The 24,765-nt window shown below is 42.5% G+C and overlaps 1 protein-coding gene across 1 annotated transcript in view; it reads left to right on the top strand.

The window, feature by feature from the left end:
- The window catches only part of Alpk1 (alpha kinase 1), a 56,986-nt gene extending 44,412 nt beyond the window's left edge, over positions 1–12,574 (top strand). The window contains exons 9-14 of the mRNA XM_055628201.1: positions 1,567–3,676; positions 5,713–5,866; positions 7,372–7,534; positions 8,411–8,597; positions 9,761–9,949; positions 12,518–12,574. Of these exons, the coding sequence (XP_055484176.1) occupies positions 1,567–3,676; positions 5,713–5,866; positions 7,372–7,534; positions 8,411–8,597; positions 9,761–9,949; positions 12,518–12,552 (2,838 nt within the window). The 3' untranslated portion in view covers positions 12,553–12,574. The remainder of the gene's footprint in view (positions 1–1,566; positions 3,677–5,712; positions 5,867–7,371; positions 7,535–8,410; positions 8,598–9,760; positions 9,950–12,517) is intronic.
- Positions 12,575–24,765: the final 12,191 nt, after the last annotated feature.

Below are 24,765 nucleotides of genomic sequence, written 5' to 3'. Positions count from 1 at the left end.
GATCAGAATTACCCATGGAACATGTCCATAACACATGCTCCTGGGATCTACTTTATGCCTGTTAGATGCAAATCTCTTGGGTTAACCTTCCAAAATCTTTCATTTTGAAATATAGTTAACTTTGGGACTGAAGAGATGGCTCAGCAGTTAAGAGAGAGTTCTGCTCCTACAAAGAACCTGAGTCAGGTTCCCAGCACCCACATCGGGTGGCCTGTAGCTCCACCTCCAGGGAACCTAATACCCTCTTCTGGACTCCATGGGCATGAACATGTGAACAGGCAAACGTACACATAACAGTTAACAATTAATTGATCGATTTAGAAATTACCCCCTAACAGTACAACTTTGAATCAAAATGCTTGCACCTGTAGAGCACATGTACAAACGTTTTGTTCTTGAAATCCTAGACAAGGCAGTATTGACTCTGTGATGCATGTTATAAATGATCTACAGGTGGTGTGTGTGCATAGTGTACATACATACCATTTGCGCAAAGGACTTGGGTGTCCACAGATTTGGGTGTCCACATGGGAAACCAGTACTGCGCAGGTATAGAGAAATGACTCTTAGCTGATTCAATGCAGATAGGCTTAACACCCACTACTCTGTTGTTTGGGTTGTAACTAAGTCAATATCTTTATTGACTAGAGAATTAATTATGTTTATCTCCTGGGTATAGACTGTGTGTTGGTGATGCTTTTGTCACTGCGGCAAATACAAATACTGTGAGAAATAATCTCAGGGAAGGTGTTTGGTTCTTTGGTTTTTGTTCTGCTGTGATTTTGTTGTTGTTGTTCTTATTTGTGTTTTTGCTAACAATTTCAGAGGTTTCAATCTGTGGTTCCTTGGCTTTATTACTTTGAACCTGATACCAGATAAAATATAGTAACAGGAGCTATGAAGAACAAAATGTTCAGCCTCATGGCTGCCGGTTCTAGCAGGCATCTGACCTACTTTTTCCCCTTTTGTTTCAATCTCACTCCTGCTTATTGGATAGTATAACCCACCTTTGAGGTGGGTCTTCCGCCCCTTAGGTAATTGTCTCTAATAAGTCTTCACGAAGTTCTCAAACCAATCAAATGGACAACCCAACCCACATAAACCTTTGCTAAAATGAACAACGGCAAGGAGCATAAGTCTGCCATGTTCAGTGTGCAAGCATCAGGGTAATGGCAAGATGGGAGGTAAAGATAGAGTATTATTTACTCTCTATTCCCAGTCAGTGTCTCATGTCTCCATCCCCTCTCCCTTACCGAAAACAAAACAAAACCTCACATGCTCCATTAAACATTAGTGAACCTTCTCTAGGATGTCTGTGGTGTGTATTTGTTTTTCTATATTATTTTAAGTGGTTATCCTCTGGAAATAAAAAGGGTTGCTGGGTGTGATGGTGCATGCCTTTAATCCCAGCACTAAGAAGGCAGAGGAAGGTAGATCTCTGTGAGTTTGAGGCCAGTCTGGTCTCAAAAAAAAAGTAAAGACAAGAAAAAAAGAGAAGAAAAGTACAACCTGATTCACACCCAGTACCCAATGCAAGTTCTGATCTGCCTTTGCTGTTTTCCACAGAATATCCGTGGCACCTGTTTATTGTCCTACAGTTGTTCTACCGACTGTCCTCCAAGAATGAAACCTGCGTATCTACGTGAAGCTAAAGAGGCTTTTGAGATTGGCCTCCTGACCAAGAAAGATGGTGAGCTGGCTAGTGGCAAGCAGGAGCTGCACAGCTTCATCAAAGCTGCTTTTGGCCTCACCACAGTGCACTACAGACTGCATGGGGAGACAGATGCAGTCCGTGCAGCAAGGTGCCTCTGCAGTGAAGCTATGGGAAGGCTCTACGCCTTCAGCACATCCTCCACAAGCCAGCAGCGAGAAGCCCTGTCTCAAGAGATCATGTCTCTCGTCAGCCAGGTGAAGGGACATCTACAAGTTCAAAGATTTCCAAAGTTAGATGATAGATCTTATGTCCCAGAGATTTTCCAATGTGGCTTGGATAAGCCTATCTTGCATGGGCATGTGGATTTCCAACAAATTCTTCAAACCTACTCCCAGCACCATACTTCAGTATGCGAGGTATTTGAAAACACTTGCGGGAGCAGCAAAAGCAACCAGAGAGACACAAAAGCAGAGGTCTGCATCACTGTTCTGAAAACAGAAACAAACACCGTGGATACTGTAGGTGCTACTCTAGAGAAAATGTGCTCTCAAGAGGGCAGGGCTACAGCCTCCTCCCAGGCAGCTAAGAAAGATCAGGAGGGGCTCCAAAGAGCAAGGAGAAGATGGACCCATTCTGAGGCATTTCGAGTCTCCCTTGATCAAGATGTGGGGACCCAGACAGAGCCACCAAGCCGCAGCAGTGGCTGGGCAGGTGTTTCAAAGTCTCTGAGCGACAGCCGTAGCTCCAGCTCTTGGAGCAAACTGTCAGGGCTCAGCTCTTCTACCAGCTGGGAGGAAGTGAATATAGATATAGAGAGGAAAGAATCTGGCCAAGAGGAAAATCTTGTGGACACTCAGTGCTCCACGGCCGTGTCTGAGGAGCCCAAGGGGGACAGAAGCTGCAGAGCTACGAATTTGCTGTTTTCAAAGCTCCATGGCTTCTCTCTTCAGGCAACTGAAGATCACAACTTAGAGTCCTTACAAAGTCCGTTGCAAAAGCACACGATGATAAAGCCCATCCTTCCTCTCAGCACAACAGACACTTGCTTGGGCTCCGGAGCAGGGCCATTAGAAACCCCTGAAGGAATCGAGGTCAGAAATGCAGGACCTAGGAATACGTCTCTTCAGTCCAGTCCTTCCCGTGGCTCTGCTTCTGGGTCCTTGTCTAGTTCTGGCAGGTTCACAGACATGGCCACATATCCTTCAATTCAAGAAGAAGAAAGCTGTGAAATAACTGGTGGTTTTCCAGAACCCGAGCATAACTTCAAAGACTGCTGTAGAGGAAAGAACAGGGAAAAACTCACTGAAAGATGCACAGGGGGGCATTCATTTACATACGCCCCCTCCTTGGTTGACCCGGAAGGAGAAACAGCAGAAAGCACAGAAGATGGGCCATCACACTCTCAGGTGGTCCTGGGACATTTAGAAGGCAACCATTCACTGCTGACATGTAAGACTTTCTCTCCTCACTGTTCTGTTCAAAATGTTGACTTAGCCAAGGCTGGCAGTTCAGCTGAAGACCAGGGCATCGACCCTGATGCGTCTACGGTGGATGAGGAGGGCCAAATGCTTGACAGCACAGAGGTCTACTCCACTGGCCAAGATGGCGCTCACAGACCAGGAGCTCTGAGGTCCTGTCAGAGAGATGAGAGGCCAAATGCCTCTGTGAATGGCTACAGTCCCTTCCCTGCCCTGGAGGAGGACTGCAGCACCACAGAAGAAAAGGAAGTTGGAAGCATGCTCAAGTGGAGCCAGAACTCTAGCTCCTGTTCACAGGGCTGGCCGAAGTTACCTGCCTTTTCTAGCGGTTCCTTGGAGGGGGAAAGCTCATGGTCCCTTTTGAACTCCAGCAGAACTTCCTTCATCCCACTGCCAGGACAGACCAGGCAAGAGATCCTTGAGGCTCGCACGCTACAGCCTGATGACCTGGAAAAACTTCTGGCAGGCGTGAGGCACGATTGGCTGCTTCAGAGACTGGAGAATACAGGAGTTTTGAAGTCCAACCAACTCCAACGAGCACACAGTAAGTACAACCTTTTTAAATCTCTAGCTCCAGGCCTCGGCAAGTACCTGCCGGGAGCCCGGGGAAAAGCTTGCTGGGTCTCCCACTCGTGGTCATGAAGGATGCACTTTGTGATTCACCAGGAAAATCGCTTTTCTAGTCGTAGAATTTCCTGTCTATGAGATGCGAGATTTCAGAACCACATTTTTTTAGAGCTAGGCTGCTATTTCTTCACTAATTAAAATAAAAGCCCAACGGAGTGGAATAGGCTCTAAGTTTCAGAAATAGGCTGTCCTTCCATTCTCTCCTCTTGACTCATCACCTCTGATTCATGCATCACTGAATGTAGGCAACCAGTTCACCTTTCCAGTCCAGTCACCCAACCCCAGGTACCCACTCTACCAGCTCCCCTTCTCTTCTACCCTCAACCCACTCCACCACGCTCCCTTCCCACACCTGTGGATATCTCTTAAGTAATTTTTTTTTTCTGTTTACCCCCTCCCAAGTCACAACTAGGCACAGGAGTTCTTCGGTCACTCGATTTTAATTTGAATATCGAAACAGTCTGTGTCTTCCTTAGAGTTCCTGCTGGTCTTTCCCTATTAAAAAAAGGCCGTTTTGCTATGTGCTTTTCTTTCGTTCTTCAATAGAGTTTGCATCTTTGTGCAGCTGTAAAAGAATCTTTTATTCTCCTGAGGTAATTGTTGTCTCTTGGGGTAATACTGCCTCCTTCTGCTAACCGAGGCTTGGTCCCGGAAGTTTCTAGCCTCCGTACATCTAATGTTTTCAGCCTCTGAGACTTACTGCTTAATAAGTTCACTCTTTCTTGTTTGTACTGAGCTCTGGGCTGACTGATTCAACTCTGCTGTTCTGGCTCAAACCCTTTCACAGCTGAATTATTTAATCTGGCTTTTCTCTCGACCTCTGAATTGCCCTGCTCGGCCTCAAACTCCAGAAATCTTTTCTAATCTTCTGACTTTTTCTCATTCTCTGCCTCATTCTGTCTTCAACTGTGTTCCTTCTCTGCAACCTGTTTCTCTATTATTGTCCTGGTAAAACTGCCTCCTGTGTGTGTGTGTGTGTGTGTGTGTGTGTGTGCATTGCCTCTTAAGTAGCATCCCTTTCCTCTCTCTCCTTGTGAGGGTTGGGCATATCCTATTTTGTCAAATCTTTCTCTGATTCATCACTTTTTCTGCCACTCAAGTAAATAACACTTTCAAACATGGGTGCTACCTTCTAGAAACTAACTTTAAAGGCATATGCCACCACACCTGGCCCTAAACTTTTCTTTAGGTCCTGAAACTTGCCCTATACCAGGCTGGCCTTGAACTCAGATCTGCTTGCCTCTGTCTGCTGGATTAAAGGCAAGATCACACAGACCTAGGAGGTCATTAGATGTGATCTCTTGCCAGAGCAGCCATGTTCTGAATTAAAATTCCTTTACATACAGTAACTGCTCTTTCTGATGCGGTGTCTGAGTCTGTCTACCACTAATTCAAAACAAGTAAGAGAAAGCGAGGGCACACTGCCATATGCAGCCTAGAATCCCTGGTGTTCCTGGGAGCCTTTGAGGCAAAACTAGTTTGTTCATGTTTGTGTGATGTGCCAAAGGCGGTAAACTTGATCCTCTGCTGTTTCCAGATCTTAAGAAGTTGCAAGCACATACTACGTACCCCAGCATGGTCTTCATATGTTGATAAGCCTTTGTTTTCCATCCTCTCCCATGCGAAAACTTCAGTCTTATATTGGGCTCCTCTCATACGTAACCAAGCAAGAATCAAAAGCTATTCTTCCTTGTCATTTATAAAGTGTCACATTTTCACTGAACTGACTTTCTAAAAGGAGTTATAGAAAAGGTCATAATATGAGGGAACGTATTCAAAGATGGACATTTCTGATGAGGCAGTTCTGGACCTGTGTTCATTCGACATTACCCATTGCACATTTAAATCCCTGGAGTTGCCAGGCACCTATGGTGGGCATGCAAAGTGTGGTTACTGGGTGCCAAGCTATAATCAAAATGGTTTAAAGAAGCCTTACCTTCTCCCCTCCCCCAGATGCCCTTCTGCTGAAATATTCCAAAAAGTCTGAGTTATGGACAGCCCAGGAAACTGTGGCGTATTTGGGAGATTACCTGAAAGTGAAGAAGAAAGGCAAGCAGAGAAATGCGTTTTGGGTCCACTACCTTCATCAAGAAGAAACTCTGGGGAGGTATTATTGGAAAACATGTGTGTTCTCAACATAAATTGGGCTAATTTTCTTTTTGGCTAAGTGGTCACCTATGAGATTTTGAAAGGGTTGGAATGTGGCCAAAATGTAGAATTTTAGATATTGACTTCTCTTCTTTGTCGTTAGTCAACTGATAACAGTTTCCATACCTCACAAAATTATATCGTATGAGTATGTGGATGCTATATATACATGATCTCAAGCCCACCAAGGAAACATGTCTAAACCCACTGTATACACATCCTGTCTGAGATGCTGTCTGAGCCACCTGTGTGTGCACTTTTCACTGTCATCCCCTCTCCTCTACAGGCGTCTTAATAGCCAGAACTGTAGCCTCCTTGAGTTCAGTCACATATTGGATTCAGAGCTTTCTAATGCAGGTTTGCTCCCATGTGGTCTATGATGCTGACAACCCCCTCTGGTTTTTGTAGGTCCCTCCAAGCACATATGACATCATCAGCAAGTATAAGTTACAACAGGGGCATGCACTGTCATTATTGTATCCTTTACTTACTGCCTTTTATAGTCTCTGTCTGATTATACCATGAGCCGTTAAAAGTTCCATATCTAATGGCTCGTACTTTCCTCACCACCCCTGGAACGGCCACAACTGGCCCATAGTGGGTGTTGGTAAAGTTAGTATTCACAGAATGAAATAATCACACAAGGAAGGAACAGAAGAGGGCTTCCTTATTGACACATTTACAGCCATACTGCAGACAGCAGGGTCAGGCTCCAGAGTCCCTCCACACTCCAGTACAGCATGCCGACCCCTGGTTTACACAGAAGTGTGAGGAGCTGCTGCCCTGAGTGGACACTTTCCCTACATACCCCTCATCATCTCAGGCCGGCCAGCATGAGCCGTGCTCTGCTGGAGAAGTGGCTTTTACAAAATTATCTCAATCTGAAGTTAAGACCATTGACATTGAGTAGGCCAATCAGATTATGTCGGAGGCAGTCCCTCTTCCCATTACTATGGAACCCACTTGGACACTAAACTGCCATGGGCTACATCTGTGCAGGGGTTCTAGGTTATCTCCATGCCTGGTACTTGGTTGGAGTATGAGTCTCAGGGAAGACCCCTGTGTTCAAATTTTCTGGTTCTGTTGCTCTCCTTGTGGAGTTCCTGTCCTCCCCCTGAGGGGGGAGCAGCCTTACCAGGCCACAGAAGATTACAATGCAGCCACTCCTGATGTGATCTGATAGACTAAGATCAGAAGGAAGGAGAGGGGATCTCCCCTATCAGTGGACTTGGGGAGGGGCATGAGTAAAGAAGGGGAAAGGAGGGTGAGACTGGGAGGGAAGGGGGAGGGGCATATGGGGGGATACAAGGTGAATAAAGTGTAATTAATAAAATAAAATAAAATTTTAAAAAAAGTTTGTTGACATTGAAATAGAAAATATCTTTCAAACTGCATGTTTCGTTTACTCTGTAGTCAAGATCGGTTTCACCTGTAGCTCTGTGGGTTCTGTCCGTCCATCCGTAGATATGTCGGCAAGGAATACAAAGAGTGGAAGGGGCTCCGGCACCACTTCACTGATGTGGAGCGGCAGATGACGGCGCAACACTATGTGACAGAGTTTAACAAGAGGCTCTACGAGCAAAAGATCCCAACCCAGATATTCTACATCCCATCCACGATCCTGCTGGTAAAGCACGAGTTTGGTTAATTAAACAAGCCTACAGCTACATATTAGATTAGATTTCTACCACCAGTCTGCTGCTATCATGGTCCTGTAAGATCTAACACATCAGTTCCTAGGCGTCTTCATCTGCTTCTTCAACTTCATCCTGTTTAAAAATATGTGTGTGTGTGTGTGTGTGTGAGAGAGAGAGAGAGAGAGAGAGAGAGAGAGAGAGAGAGAAATTGGACTGCCTGGGTGATGTCAGAGTAACAGAAAGTCATTTATGTCAGAAAGTACTCAGGCATCTTGCTGGCATTGATGCTAACCCCTTCCTCCTGCAGAAATGCATGCGTTAATAATCAACCTCTAGTCCCAAGGCATGATGCATTCACGTGATCTGGCAAGCCAGCCTCAGGCTAGGTAACTGGGTCGTAATATTTTTTATGTGTATGGATATTTTGTCTGCATTGCTTGTCTGTACATCATTGTGTGCTCTGTGCCTGTAGAGGACAAAAGAGGGCATTGGATCCCCTGTGACTGGATTTATAGAAGTGAGTCAATATATGGGTGCTGGGAATTGAATGCCAGTGTTCTTAACCACTGAACCATCTGTCCAGCCCTTGTGGCCTAATTTTTAAGTGAGCAGTTTAGTCTATGAACAATAATCACTTTAGATTCTATTATGCACCTCAGATAATTCTGGGTGCTTTGTATTTATAATTTAATCCTTTGACAAAACTAAAGAGTAATTATTATTACTTTTAGACCTACCTCTGAGGAAACTGAAGTCTAGATTAATAAATGTACATGGCAGAACCTCAGTCCGAACTGAGATCTTCCCCACTGCAGAGATCGTGGCCTTCACCATTTTGCGTACTACCTCCCATCTCTATGTTGCAGATTTTGGAAGACAAGACTATAAAGGGATGCATCAGTGTGGAACCTTACATACTTGGAGAATTTGTCAAGTTATCAAATAACACAAAAGTGGTCAAAACTGAGTACAAAGCTACAGAATATGGCTTGGCTTACGGCCATTTTTCTTATGAGTTTTCTAAGCACAGAGACGTGGTCGTTGATTTGCAAGGTATGTAAAGCAGGGGTTTGGTTTTAATTCTGAATATTGCAACTGATTTCTGCATGTAGCAAATGATTCCTGAGTGACTTAGGCATCTCCTGATCCATGAGCCTGGGGTTTCTTGGGCTCAATTGCAGAGCAGTCACTACAAGCTTCCGCTCACTTGAGGGGATGCAGGCAAAATCAGTTTCTTACTACTGCATTTTACTTCAAAATCCTCTCAACTTTTTTCCATGGTGCTGGAGGATGGCACAGTGGTCAAGAGCCCTTGTTGCCCTTATAGTGGACCCAGGGTCAATCCATGGCTGACAGCTCCCAACTGTGACTCTAGTTCCAAGTCATCTGACACTCCTTCTGGCCTCCACAGGCAAATTAATAGCTAATTAATTTAATTTAAAATTATTTAATTTAATTAAAACTATCTAATTTAAAATCATCTCTACTTTTTTCTTCTTTTTTTCTAGTTCTATGTCCATAGTTATCCATAGTTCTTCATCCATAGATCAATTATCAAGCTGATAACTGGGTTTCATACCTGGAATCATTATGGAAAAGAAAGTTGCTTATGCTTAAGTTTGTCTTAAAATATGCATCAGTATTAATGATTTTTTTTAGTTTGTTGGTTATTGTATTCATCATAATGCACAAATCAAGACAGAAGTGCTCAACACTGAGACTTTGTGTATGTGTGTGATTTTTCAAGACGGGGTTTCTTTGTGTAGCCTTGGCTGTCCTGGACTCACTTTGTAGACCACGCTGGCCTCAGACTCACAGAGACCCGCCTGCCTCTGTAATCCCCACTGCTGGGGTTACACTGGGCGGGCAACCTCACCCAGCTAACATTGAGGTTTTAATAATTATTCTACATGAATATTCTGTGAATATTTGTTTTCTCAGTAGTTCATACTTGATACATGTAACAATATAATATTCAGTTTTCTTCCCTAAATTAGTAATTAGGATATACATCTTAAATTTCTTGGCAAAAACTTACTAAATATAAAACACGGCTTGATCAAGTTTTAAGTCTATCTCTTTAAGTGTACTCACACTTAAATCTCTCTCTTTAAGTTTACACACGCGTGCATGCACACACACGCGCGTGTGTGTCTATGTGTATGTGTTGACATTTCTAGGGTATGTGGTGCTCAGATGTGTTCATTCTCTTTTAGGTTGGGTGACTGGTAACGGAAAAGGCCTCATCTATCTCACAGACCCTCAGATTCACTCTGTTGACCAGAAAGACGTGACTACAAACTTTGGAAAGCGGGGAATATTTTATTTCTTTAATAACCAACATGCAAGCTGTAATGAAATATGCCATCGCCTTTCTCTGACTAGACCTTCGCTAGAGAAAACAAGTAAGACGTAGGCTGGGAACCAAGTGTTCAAATCCCTAAGATTGTAGGGATATTCTCATTTAAGCCACTACATTCTACTCACTAGCCTGTTAGGCTCCTGGTCATATAACATAAAACTCATTTCATCAAGTCTCAAAAGTCCCCTTAGTTTTTCACCGTCTCTGTACTGTTTCAAATTCCAAAATCACTTTTAAGACTCAAGGCTCTTCATTGTAACCCTCTGAAAAATCAAAAAGCAAAGTACATGCTTTCAACATATAATGTTGCAGAACATACATTGCCATTCCCAAAGAGAGGAAATAGGTCACAGTGAAGAAATACTAGACCAAAGCAAGACAGAAACCTTCAGGGCAAATATCAAACCCTATAACCCCAGATCTGGTGTCTGGGACTTTCATTTCATGGGGCTCACATGGCTCTGCACCTGAAGCTTTGCTGACATCATCAATACATCTCTCTCTTGGGCTGGTTCCACTTCCTGTAAGCTGCTCTCCTTGGCAGATATCTCACAGCTCTGGCATCTTCAACATCTTGTGGTCTTCTAGTAGTTTCCAATGAGGAATGTTCCCCCATAGTCTTGAGCATTTGCATGCTGGGTCTCCTGTTGGTGGTACTGTTTGGGGAGGATTAGGAGGTGTGGCTTTGCTGGAGGAAGCATGTCACTGGAGGTGGGCATTGAAAGTTTTTAAAGACTCATGCCATTTCCAGTTTGCTCTCTCTGCTTTCTACTTGTGTCTGAAGATACGTGCTCTCACCTTTCCTTCTGGCCACCAAACCTGCTGTTTGTTACCATGTTTTTGTGCCATGAAGTACTTGTCCCTCTAGAAGCATAAGCTCAAATAAACTCTCCTATAAATTGTTTTAGACCTGGTGTTTTGTCACAACAACAGAAGAGTATCCAATACAGGTCTCCGTTGCAACCTTCCTTCACTTTCACAGCGTCGTACAACAGTCTCTTGAGACTTTTATGAATTCCCAATTCCGTCCCACCTGCATCCTTCATTACCCTACAGCCAATACCACATGGATCACACTGCCAACTTTGGAGGACAGTTTGGAAAAAGCTCTGCCCCCTTGAGCCCATTGTCAGCAGCTTTTGTTTGAAATTGCTCTCCAGGGGCAGAAAACCCCTTATGCCTTTTTCTTTGACAAGTTGGAAGCTTAGTTGGGTGGGGTCCTGAGGCAGAGCAGCAGGCCTCTCCTTAATGGCTCCAATTTCTTTATCTCTTTCAGCACGAGCCTTGGCTGCAACATTAAATTTGGTAGCATTCCTTTTCTCTTCAGACTATACATGTTGTATTTCTGGTCTCACTTGCTCTTTTTCATTGTAGATCTGCATAACATGCATTTAGTAGTAACTATTCTGGGAGATTTGAAAGATGGCTCAGCAGTTAAGAACACTGGCTGTTTTTCCAGAGAACCCAGGTTCAATTCCCAGAACCCACATGGCAGTTCACAACCATCTCTAACTCTAGTCCCAGTTGTTCCAATCCCCTCTTCTGGCCCCTGAGAACACCAAGTATGCATGTGCTACACAAACTTGCATGTAGACACATAAATTAACTAAACTGAAATAATAATAACCATTAATGTAATGCTGCCATGAAATTGTCTCCACTAGAGAAACTAGTTTGCTGGTTTTTAATTTAGCCTCAGACAAGTTCTTAGGAAAGGAGAAGAAAGCAGCCAGATTCTCTGACAGTATATCACAGGAACAGTCTCTAAAGAAGTTGTTAATATTGTTTTATGCTGAAACCTCTTGAGCTAGACCTCCACTGACTACACTGCTCTCAGCACTGCTGTCTTCCAAACTCCTACTAGACTGGCCTGTCCACTTCTGAACAAGGGCACCAAACTAAAGTTCCCTTTATCCTTTTATCATGGACTCTGAGACCGTCTTGGGTCAATCCAGCTGTCCCCCTTGGTTTCTCAAGGGGCAGAACTGCAGGAATATATCACTATGCCTAGCTTTAAATTACTTAATATTATTTTTGGGTAGGACATGTACACGCTTATTGCAGAATATTTAGAAAATATGACCCTTAAAGAATTCCCAGAAATACTAGAAGAAAATACTATCAGATTCCAATAGACTATTTATTACTCTCTTTGCTTGGAAGAATTCAGGAAGAAACTGGCACGCTTAGAAATGGATTCTTCTCTGGTCATGCTGCAGATAGATGCGAACACAGTCTGGCCAATACCTTGAGCCCTGGGAGACAGAGAGTAGAAAACTAGCTACATTGTGGTGTCCAGTCTCCTGTCTTAAGAGAACCATGAAACAATCAACACATGGTATTCTAAGATGGCACATTTGAAGTATGGAGCAATGGCAGGAAGGGGTTGGGAGGTTTTTCCAAGGTTCTCTCAGAGGCCCACATGAAAAAACAAAGGGAATGCTGGTTTGTCCTCGCCCAGGGGCAGACTTGGCAAGGTCCAATGTAGACATGAAGTGATTATGTAACCAAATGCTGATTTCTATACCTTTCCCCATTTCTGGCTGCCATCCATGTTCTGGGAATTTCCTGTCTCAGTGTTGTGTAAACATTGCTCCCCAATTGTCCACAGATATACCAATAAAGCAACTTGCATCCAATCACTGAGCAGAGAAGAGAATAAGGCTGGACTTCCTGCCATCTAGGGGAAGAGGAGTTATAGAAGGAAGAGAGGATTCAGCCACAGAGAGGTCTGGGAAACATCAGGAGAAAGAGCTGGAGCAGAAAAGCTACAAAGGGGAAGTATCAGTGGGATTCATGCTGGGAGGAAGCCAGATTAGCTTAGAGAGTTAAGAATAGAGTTAAAACTGCTCAGTTCTTGTGCTGTGAAGCTTACTAAAATAATATAATGGAGTCTCAATTATTTGTGTGATAGCCAGGTTAAGAGAAAAACTGAGAAACAAGCACAGTTTTATATAAAAATAACTTTAGCATTTTGGTGCCAATGTGGGGCTCCATCTGTAGGCTTAGATTTTTCAAAAACCTATTTTATTTAAAGTTCTTAGACACCCCTTCCTCCCTTCCAACCCCAACCTTAAATAGCAGATTAGTAGAGAAATGAGCTTTGGACCTTTTTTTTTTTTTTTAGCTACTTCCTGCTGATTAGGGTCATTGGATTCATTGAGGATATACCAATCTCAGTCATCAGGATACCAGCAGTCCAGTCAAACAGCAAAGCAGCAAACCACGGCAGCAGCAGCAAACAGCAACATTGGTGGCACCACTTAGCAGAAGCAGCAAGACTCCTGCCAAGGCAAAACTCCACCAAAGCAACACAGGAAATTCTCTGGAGCTTTTCCCCATGGAAAACCAGCAAAATGATGTGAACTGTTGCCAAGTGTAGCTATGCGAAAAGAGTTCTCTCACTGTCTGTGGGCTTCTATTTATCCCATCTCAGAGGCCACACAAGGATGTTTTCCAGCTGGCAAAAACCACACCCTTCACATGAGGGGGGGGGGCCAAAATTCCCACATCCCACACTTGGGACCAAAACGAAAAACATTTTCACATGACATAAATGAGTTTCCATAGGAGCCAGAAACTTCCATTTTAGTTTAGTTTAGGGCTGAGACCAGGACCTTAAAGGAGTGAAGGCTGTGGTTTCTGGGAATCTAACTCTTGCCACTGGAAGGCTCACATCAGTCTCAGAGCAACTGATGTGTCTAAGGTAATCTGTGTTCTTCTTGCCAGCATTGCTGAATTAGCTTCCTGCTGATTCTGTCCCATCTTCCCCTACAAACAGTATATGAGATGCTGTACTTCTTAGCAACCTTGCTTAGCATAAGCCATCATCTTATGCAAAATCTCCTGGTCCCAGCTTTTTGTCTTCTTATTTTCTCATCCCTGGTCCTCTTTCTCAGATCCCTTCTTCCTACAGGTTCGGGTCACTCATTGGCCAGTGAACTTAGCCAACTTAATGAGCTCCAGGTTCAGTGTGAGACCCTGTATCAAAAAATAAGGTGGGGTACAAGGAAGATGCATGGTTAGACCTCTATGCTCCAGATGTACACAAACATGAGCAAACATACAAACACACACACACATACAAACACATGTGTGCACACACATACACACAAAAATATCAGGGCAGACGATCTTAGCCCAGTTGCTCATGAACAGATGAATGAGTAAAGAAAACGTGGTATCAGTACAAAATGGAATATTATTCAACCATAACAAACAATGAATATGTCATTGCAGAGAAATGTTAAGTAAAAATAAGCTCAACTCAGACGAACTTGGCATGCTGTCTCCATAAGAAAGTCTGACAAAGTAAACACATCTAATCTTTGAAAGTTTAAAACTTAAATAAACACAAGGCCCCCTTCCAGGGTTACAGAAGCATTTAAAATTGCCAGGAAGGGTACTCTCTGGCCAGACTGGAGGTGCTTTCAGGGAGCTAGCCCTAGGGATAAACCTCTAATGAGGCATCACTCATGCTGCGGTGACAGTAGCTGGCTTTGAGTCTCCCTTGCTCCTGTAAACTCAATAAACTCACTGATTCATTAAGCTAGATTTGAAAAGATAATTGTTTGGCTTGTTATTGGTGCTATGTCTGAATAGACATCTGCTTACATCTCCCAGGAAAGTCCCAATGAAGTAACTAAGGTGACGCCATCTTGTTCTTACTCCATTTTGTGTCTGCTTGGACACTTCTCAGCCCTCTATCCTCCACCCCCCAACAGTCACACCTGCCTCGATAATACATTTTAGATTCCCATGATCCTGACCATATTCCGGATGTATTAACCAAAGTAATTAACGTAAACTAACGGAAGAAGGCATAAATCAAAAGTAATTGTCAGAGTATGTCTGAAATAATTACTGTGTCTTACCAGAAACCCAGGCTATTCTGGTCCTCACCTAACTTTGCTGTGAATTATGTTTTTTGTGAGTTTTGGCTTTAAAAACACTGTATCCCTCAGCTTCCACCCTAATAGACTTTGATGAATGAGCCAGCTGGTAAAGGACTCATATGCATTTATTTGGCTTAGTGTGGTTATCTGTATCTTTCTTGTGTGGGGGTCGTTTGTTTGTTTATTTGTTTCAAGACAGGGTTTCTCTGTGTAGCCTTGGCTGTCCTGGACTCACTTTGTAGACCATGCTGGCCTCAGACTTACAGAGATCAGCTTGCTTCTGCCTTCCAGAGTGTTGGGATTACAGAAATGTGGCCCTGCACCCTGTTTCTTGTGTGGATCTTACAACACAAGAGTAAAAGGGGACAAGGCCAAAATACTATATATTTGGTCATATGTACAACCTGGATTTAAACATATGTGTGACATAAAACACTACTTGGAGAGAGAAGTTATGGGGACAGTAAAGAGAAGATAAAAGTCATGATGGAGCTGGCAAGATGGCTCAGCACATGAAAGCACTTGCTAGGTAAGTCTGTGGCCTGAAAGCAAACCCTGGAGCCTGGGAAAGGTGGAAGGAGAGAGCTGACTCATAATAGCTGTCCACTGGCCTCTACACACACTGGGAGTTTGTACATGTCACACATGGACATGTATACAATAATAATACAAAATTATTTTTTTAAATTATAAAGAAAATGTCACAATAAAGTCTATTATTTTGTATGCTCGCTAAAATTTAATTCTACAACTTTCTGGTGGAAAGTATCTTCCCTAAGAGCCTTTGTTCTCCCAGGCCCCATCCCAACCTATGGAAGCCCACATAAATAACTGAATAGCCACCACTATTCACCCAGTGCCAATGCTAATCTGAGATTGGACCATATAATCCATACTGCAGCTGAATTCTAAATGTCTTTCTATTATTTATCTAATACTATCACGAACACAAATAATACTCCCAAAGGCCCGAAAGCTGCGTTTATTAACTACCTCGCTATTTCTGCAGATTAGAAATTGGGGGTGGCTTAGGAGGCAGTTCTGACTAGGGGGCCTACTAGGTGACAGTCGGTATGCTAATGGGTTTGCAGTCATCAGAGAGCCGGGGGAAATCAGCATCCACCGTCTCATGCAGCCTTTAGTAGAATGGCTTCTCTCTCTAGCGGAAGGTCAGGGGCCTCAGTTCCTCCTCCTCCACAGGACCTGACAGTTTGCTTCAGGCTGAGTGAGACATCCAAGGCCAGACAGGCAGAAAGAAACCACAGCGCCTGTATCACCTCACCCCAGAAGTTACACCATCACTCCCACATGGTGTTGTCCATACAGACACAGCCTGAAGCAGTGTGCAGAAGGGCAAAAGGGCAGGGTGGGATCACTGGGGCCTTAGGGACATGGCTAAATGTCTTGTCAGGCTGCACTGAGCCTGAGGCTGCCTCCTTTCTTTTTTCTTTTTTTATCTCCTCTTTCCTCCTTTTTTTATTATCGCATCTGCTTAAACACCCAATGTTTTGCTCGCTTTTGCTTAAATAAGAGGATGGAGGGACCTGCTGATAATGATCCTATGTGGCTTTCACAGTCGGTGAGCGCTTACTGCTCTCTTCTCTTGCTACAAAGGCAAGAAGCTAAGTGTCTTAGCTACCAGACTCCAGAAATTACTCTGCAGCCCGGTGGTGGGCCAAAAATCAAAAATCAGAACTTCCTCATTCTGACCTTTAAGTTATACAGAAACATAGTTTGCTAGAGTATTCAAAGCTTTCCAACCTTCTTCTCCATCCTTTAGCAGGCATCACTCTTCATCAGATGGACACCGAGAATCCAAGGAAGGGTTCCGAAAACTCCGTTATCATCTTTCCAGTTTGAACTCATTTTGATTTTACTCTCTCACTTGTAGATTATATAGAGTTCTGTCTTAGAAGCTGAGTTTTAGGGGTTAGGTTCAACTTTCATCTTTCCCGCTTCAGGCTAGCATCGCTGACTTTGGCATTACTGACTTTAGTGGGGCTATTGTTCCGAAGACAACGTTTGCTCTGCATTGTCTGGATATACAGCCGTCCTCAGCCTGAACCGCTCCAGCTCCGTAGAAACTAGGTGTAGTGTGTATGAAATGGGAGAATGAGAGAGAAAAGAAATCTCTTTATTATGGTGCCTAAGCCTTCAGTGTGCCGGAGCTCTGCAGCTGCAGGGGAGGGAGAATGCATTCAGGAACAGAACGCAAGTGTGAATAATCCTCTCTCGAATGCTGCTTGCAGACTGCTCCAGCTTTGTCAGGTGAACTTGAACCGGGCCATCAGCTTTGCCCCGGTTCCCACTGCACACTCTTGTCTGTCACCCCAGGGCATTCACCATCTTGACTGTTGTTTAAAGGGAACAAGCAATCCATCATTGAGCCCGGGAGTCACTTTCTCATAGAAAAGTAAAATCAGCATGTGACACTACTCAGCCCCAGTGTTTCACAGATTAAAATGATACATGGCGACTCACGTGTTACTAGGAAGATTAAGTCGGTTATCTTGTTCCAAAGCCCAGACAAAAGAATCCCCCTCAAGCAGTTAAGTTGCGGTTTCACACAGGCTGAAAACCCCCGGCTCTTGGTGGTAAAGCAGAGAATGTGCTAAGGGAACAGAAAAAGGTTATTTTACAGTGAAGCACCATTTTTATCCCCTGCATGAGCCAGTACAAAGAGGAATCCAACTTGAAAAGGGAGCTGTGAAATCTCTGTACAAGTCTTTGCTGTTGAAGATGCCAACTTGATTACCAGAGATGGAGACACAATTTATTGTCTGATTGCCTCCACGATTGATTTAAATTTGGTGAAATAAATGAGCAGCCGTTGGCCCCCAGGCAGTGGGCCTCATCTGAGGAAGTAGCAGATCTGTCAGGCACAGTGTCCAGTTATCAACGCTGCTGTTCTATTGTCCTAGCCACACACTAATCACATTTTCAATAAATCTCTTATAGACATGAGCTCACAGTGAAAGACAAGGGTATAAGCCTTTATTTTGCAAGGCAGAGGCAAAGAACAGCATTACAGGAAGCACTACTTATACATAATCAAATATGTAACTGTTACTCTTGGTCCTAGGAAATTTTTTTTCAAAAGCAAAAAGACAATTAAATATCAAAGTGTTTCATGTCCCAAGACACAGTTAAAATGCACAACACAAGAAAAGGCCATTTCTTTTCAATGAAATATTTTTTAACTAAAAAGATTTCTCAAGTTTAATTTGCATTCTACATTTAAACTTTACCAGAAATAATACTTACTAAAAATAATTCTGTGTTTTCATTTGGGCTCCATTATTTTAGGCAACACCATTAAATTTATTATGTTTTTAAAGTGTAGTTTTTATTTTCATAGAAATTTCAAGTCAAAGATTGTCTTAATTTGTGATTTTCACCTCAGTTTTATTCTCTATAATGTGAAGTATTTATAGTGTGTTCACACATATAACATATGTCATATGAATGTGTGTGTTTAAGCATACTGTATGGTATTGGACTTCATATATTTTCTCTGTTAAAGACAGTCATAAGATTTAAACTCCTTCTGTACACAAATCACCAAAAATGAAAGGGACTGTTTAAACACTTTTGTTAGACATTTGCCATGGTCTTTTCCACACAACAGAAGAACACACAGTGACTGGCTTTGCGGGGCCATGTTCCCAACATGATTTCAATAGGGAACATTCTCTCTGGACCAAGCACCTGGATCGTGGGCTGTGTTCCCTTGGGCTGGACAGCAGTCACGGAGCCACCTGCAGCAGAGAGGATGGAAGATGAGGGCCCCGGAGCCTCTGGCCAGCTGTAACCTTCCCCAGCCTCCAGGGCATGTTCCCGAAGGGAGCCAGGCCAGGCCCACACACAGCATCTGAGTGCCAGCCTCAGCACTATCCTGCACGAGTTAGTAAGATCTGTCAACGGGGGACACGAGAAAGTTCAGAGCAGTAAAGACTGGACATTTTGGAAACATAACATGCAAAGACTCAAAACTGCAAATTGTTCTGAAGAAAGCAGTTGAAAATTCTTAGAGACAAGCACCACTGAGGATAAACTGAGATAAGGATGATCAGAACACCGCAGCTCAGCTCATTGGCAGTGTCAGCTGTGAGAGAGGCCTGAACCCATCCCCCCACCACACACACACACACACACACACACACACACACACACACACACACTCACCTTCTATCTTCTCTCCACACCACAGTACCCCTCTTCCCTATTTGAGCTGAGCTGGGATACATTCAACCAACAGAAAGATCTTCCTAAGCATCTTTAGTCATAACTATGTACAAGGGAAAATTATACTCCAGTCTGTATAGCTCTACATTGCCAAGAATAGGCTATTACTGAACTCAACCCTCAGCCCAGGGATGGGAGAGGGCATATGTAGGTAATCAAAAAAAAAAAAAAAAAAACAGTTTGAGACCCAATCTATTTACGTCAACAACATTTTTATGTATAGTGGCTAAATCACAGCTGATGACCAGGGGACAGATGATTCTAAATTGTTCAAGATGTCAAAAGACTTCATCATTCTTGTCTTTAAAAGTTTGATTAAACAACGCTCTAATCGGAATGAGATTTCACTCCAATATACTGCTTAATTTTAGTTCTTTCATGTAGAGGTCATATTCTCAATCAGTCCAGGCATTGCCTTGCTCACCAAAATATTGTTAGCCAGTTGCATATTGGGTATTCTATGTCTTCCAAAAAGAGGGTATACCGAGGGAAACTCAGATGTATGATATTCGTTCATGTCATTGACTTTCCTCGAATTTATTCTCAAGTGTGATATCTGTTTTATTATGATTTTAATTTGGGTTTCTGAAACCTCACATTCTTTTAACTACTCAACACAATCTTAATATGAATTATGTTCCAAGCCATGTTTTTTATCCTGTTATAAACAGCCAACTTCACTCTATCCTTTTAAGAAATATTACAATTATTTTGGGTGTGGAACTCCTGTCTCAATGCATAAATATGCAGGTCAGAAGGCAATTTTCTGGAGTCCATACTCTCATCTACCCAAGGTCAAATTCAAGTCATCAGTCTTGATAGCAAATTCATTTTGAGACTGCCCCATCTTGGTGCCTAATGTTCTACATTTTTGAGAAATTTTAATAAATAGCTTGTTCCTCTTTTAAAAAAAGTTTGATTAAAGCTGGGCAGGGAGTAGTGGCACATGCCTTATCTCCCAGCACCCACGAGGCAGAGGCAGGGGGGTCTCTGAGTTTGAAGCCAGCCTGGTCTACAGAACAAGTCCCAGGACAGTCAGGGCTACACAGAGAAACCCTGTCTCAACTAACCATAAAAATAAATAAACACACATACATAAATAAAAGTTTGATTAAAGTCCAACTCAGGAAGAATTGAACATATTGGTCCTTTAGTATGTATTGACTTTTACCTATTCGATCATTTTTGAAGATTTGCCCAAAAGGGTCCAATTACAAACGTCTTCCAACCATCATGTATCTCAAACGCTTAAGAGACGAAATTAAAAAAAAAATATGTAAAAGGAAAGTTAATGTCTTTTTGGCCACTCATCTTAATAGCCATGTCAGTAATCAAGAAAATGATCCTTTCGGGAGCTATTATCCTGGCTTGGTCATCCCAGCGTCATCCATGTGCTAAGAGGGAGCTGGATGAGGGGTTACTTACTTGCTGCAGTGTCTTCTATTGGAAAGATGACATACACATTCCTCTCTGCTGAAGCATTTCCCTGTCGCCCCTGCAAATTTAATTTCAGTCATTTCCTTAGTCACGCCATACCAAAATTATATTTATCAAAAGTGCTAAGACTGAGAGAGCCCGAGAAACCCAAGGCTAGATTCAAACTTATACTATTTTTTGAATATTTGTTATTTCCTTTCTAATGGTGTGTACTTTGGGAGGTGAGTGTGGGGCAGGTGAGTGCATGCGCTCAGAGAGTCTAGAAGAGAGTCAGAGAGTCACATTCTTGGGAGCTGCAGCTACAGGCAGTTACCAGCCGCCCGGTGTGGGTGCTCAGACTCAAACTCAGGTCCTCTGCAAAAACTGTATGTGTTCTCAGTTGCTGAGCCTGAGACATTTTTTCAATCTCATTTAAAATACTGACTGGGAACGGTTGCTTCTTTAAGTGCATTGTCTTCAGCATTTTCGGAGGAGGAACCCTTGCCATCACTCTCAGTAGGTGGGACTTAGGAAACAAACGAAAAGACAGACCCAAAAGATGGTTTCTAGAATAGACTGCTAGGATAATAGAAGAGATAGTGTGCTCACAGCTCACCCAGAGCTCCTGATGGGTGCTGGGTGCTTGAACACTTGAGCCGCTTAACCATGGAACCACAGGAAATGGCACCGTCCCAACCTCCCCACCTGTCTGAGGAAATGATGGCATTGCCTCGCTTCCTAAGTTTAGGAACACTTCCTTAGCGGCCTATTTCACTTACTTCACACAGTTCTCTGGACTACATATTCCCTGCTGTGCATATTTTCTAAGACAATAAGTTGAGGAGGTTATGATGACCACATAACTTTCCCTCTTGAAATACACCCAGTTGTCACAGACATCACTAAGCACAGTGTTTTGTTCTTGTCACAATGCACAAAGAGCCTAATCAGAGAGCCAGCTGGTTCTTCTGCATGGGGTGACAGGGCTGTGGAATTTTCCAGCATGTTCCCACACCTGTGTTCTACAACTTACCTTCTTTCTCCTTCCCTGAGACCAAAAATATAAAAAGAAATTAGTAAACAAATACGTGCAGTCTGAAATAATTCCTGTAGTGACATGTCCTTTCTGGTTCTTCCCCTTCTGGGAAGTGGCTGGTAACTGGCAGTGGTCAGGTTCATTCTCACTGGTTACAGACACTTTGGGGCCTCTGTGGAGGGCAGTGTCTAAAAAAAATTGACAGAAATGCATCTAAATCTGTCACTTACTAGCAAATTGGCCCCAGTTAAGTCCTCTTGGCTACTTAGAACATTCGTGTCCCCACATTTAAAGAGAAAAAAAAAAAAAGCCACTATGGGAACATGGCTGTAAGAGTTAGAAATAATATCTGTGAAGGACTTTGCACAATGTCACATTTTGGTGGGTAATCAATAAAGGACATAGTGTTGTGTTTTTTTTTTCTTTTGTTTTGATGCAACTGTGGATATGAATCTAGAACGTAGTGTAGTATATGCCAAGCAAACAGCCTACCACTGACCCATACCCTAAACCTGAAGAACAGCATTTTGTTCTCAGTATTACCCTACCTCTTTTCCCGATGTAGTTTTGTTAAATTACTTTCTCGAGATCACTTAACCTTCAGGGGTGGCACTGCACAGCTTGAGTTCCAGATACTCTGGACTGAGATAGGAGAATCAAAATGGTCAGGAGAGCTAAAACAATTTTGAACAACCAAAGAACTTGTGGGCGTATCACCATTCCAGAGATTAGATTATAGAGATATAATAATAAAAATAGGATAGTAGAGTCATTTAAAAAAAAAAAAGCCACAGTGATCATTGGAAAAGAACTGAAGACCAGGCCATAAATCTATGCAGCTTCAGGTGCCTGATGTTTGACCAAGAGACCAAAATTAAACATTGGCGAAAAGATGACCTCTCTAACAAATGATAATGATAAAAGCGAAGAGCTACGTGCAAAAGGAAGAAACTAGACCCTTGTCTTTCACTATGTACAAAACTCAACTACAAATGAATGAAGACCCTGAGACCCTGAATCTGGAAGGCTTTCTGAACCCTGGTATCACAGGCTTTAAGACCAACAATTGACAAATGAGACTACATGACACTAAAAATCTTTAGTATATCAGTTAATACCATAAGTCGAATCTAGAGGCAGCCTATAGAATGAGGGGGGAAATTTTTCTATACATATAGAAGAGAATTACTATACACAACCAATTTAAAAATTAAAGATCAGGGCTGCAGAGTTGGCTCAATGGATAAGAGCCCTGTCTGCTCTTCCCGAAAACCCGGGTTCATTTCCCAGCACCCACATGGCAGCTCACAACTGTCTGTAACTGAAAGATCTGACACCCTCACACAGATGTACATGCAGACAAAACACCAATGCACATAAAAGAAAAATAAATCAATTAATTAAAAAAATTAAAGATCAAACACAACCACAAACCCAAATGTCTCGCTAAATAACCAGGGCATGGAACTGAACAGATGTTTCTCAAAAGATGAAACAGAAACACAAATGGCTGAAAAACACTAAAATTTTCAACATTCTTGCTCATCAGGGAAATGCAAATTAACTACTTTGACGTTTCTTGCCCAAAACAGAACAGCCAAGATAAAAACAAAACAATAGCAGAGGCTATCAATGATTTGGAGGAAAGGGGACACTTATTCACTGATGGTAGGGTGGAAATGGGTACAAGCCCTCTGGAAACCAATGCATAAATTCCTCCAAAAGCTGAAAATAGATCTACTACAAGATCCAGCTATACCACTCTGGGGCATATACCAAAAGAATTTTGATCTTACCATAGAGGTACCTGCTCATCCATGGTCACTGGTTCTCCATTCACCATAAGCAGAAAGTAGAAACAACCTAGATGTCTACCAACTAATGAATAAATAAATAAATAAATAAATAAATAAATAAATAGATGGCACATTTAAACAAACAAATATTATTCAACTGTTAAGAAAAAAAAAAACAAATTTCCAGATACATAGATGGAACCAGAAATAATCATTCTGAGTGAGGCAACCCAGATCTGAAAAGACAAACATCACATGTGTGGATGTTAGCTTTTAAACTCTAGATAAGTGTGCTTTCTTTGAAGTAGCCACAGAAGTTAGGTAACTTCTAAGAAACCAGAAGATATGAGGGAAATTTCAAGGAAGGGGAAATATAATAAAGTGTTTTAAAAAATAAATGGGAAAGGATTAAATAGGATGAGGGTGGAAGGAAAGGGTAGAAGAGGAAATATAGAAAAGAATAGCTAATCATACAGGCCTTTTTAAAAAGGCCTTTTTGTGTATGAAAAGTTTAAGTAAAGTTATCCTGTAAAAGAGAATACTACATCAAGTAGACAACACATACTCACTACTCAATAAAAATCCCAGTACCAGGAATGGGTTACTTCTTTTCGAGTTTCTGGTAAGCAGGGTTCCATAGACCCACAAACATTGCTGCCCATTGCCAATGCTCTTGATCACCCTCCAGAGCCTAACAGTATGACCGTATTGCTGAACAAACCACATACTTGAGCCATAGCACATGGAGAAATCAAGCTGGACCTTACCAAAAACTTTCATTCTACTAGCTAATGTTAGAAGATGCAATGCATGATATCAGAGAATTATTGAAAGAATCTTCAATATCACCCAGTTATGAATCCCGAGAACTACAATAACAACAAGCCTGGCAAAATACCCGACTGGTACAATAATGGTGCAAATGTTATGGCAGTAACCAACCACTTTTTTAAAAACTGAATTGAAGATTCGTTCCACAAGATGAAACCAATACTTGACACTGTCAATTAAGCCAAGGGCCTGAGGCTAGATAGAGCATGGGTCCTGTGGGAAACCTACTAATATTATTCTGATAAATGACTCCTAGTGTTTAGTTGCTATACCCATAGAACAGTGCATTTTCAAACCCTTATCAGAGAAGCTTTTTCATGTAGTGGATGGTCAATAACACAGAGGCCCATAGCTGGACAACATGCAGAGAATAAGAGTCAAAGGAATCCTCAGCCTTAAATGCTATATTGATATGACACTTCTCTCCTCAAGGCTCGGGGAGCTATGAGAAAAGGAGTGTAACAGTCAGAGATGGTGGATGACTTCAAGGAAATGGTATGTTCTGGACACAACAGGGAAGATGCTAATATGAAGTCACAGTGATTGTGACAGCACCCACAAGACCTGTGCAAACTCAAGCTAGACAGAATCCCTGCATAGAAGGAGGAACTTGGTAGGAAGTTCCACCCCTAGCTGAGGA

Source organism: Psammomys obesus, unplaced genomic scaffold (genome assembly GCF_907164565.1).
Source record: "Psammomys obesus unplaced genomic scaffold, mPsaObe1.curated_primary_1811, whole genome shotgun sequence".
NCBI classification, from domain to species: Eukaryota; Metazoa; Chordata; class Mammalia; order Rodentia; family Muridae; genus Psammomys; species Psammomys obesus.
Note: the sequence above shows the minus strand (reverse complement) of the source record. Positions and strands in the feature narration are given on the sequence as shown.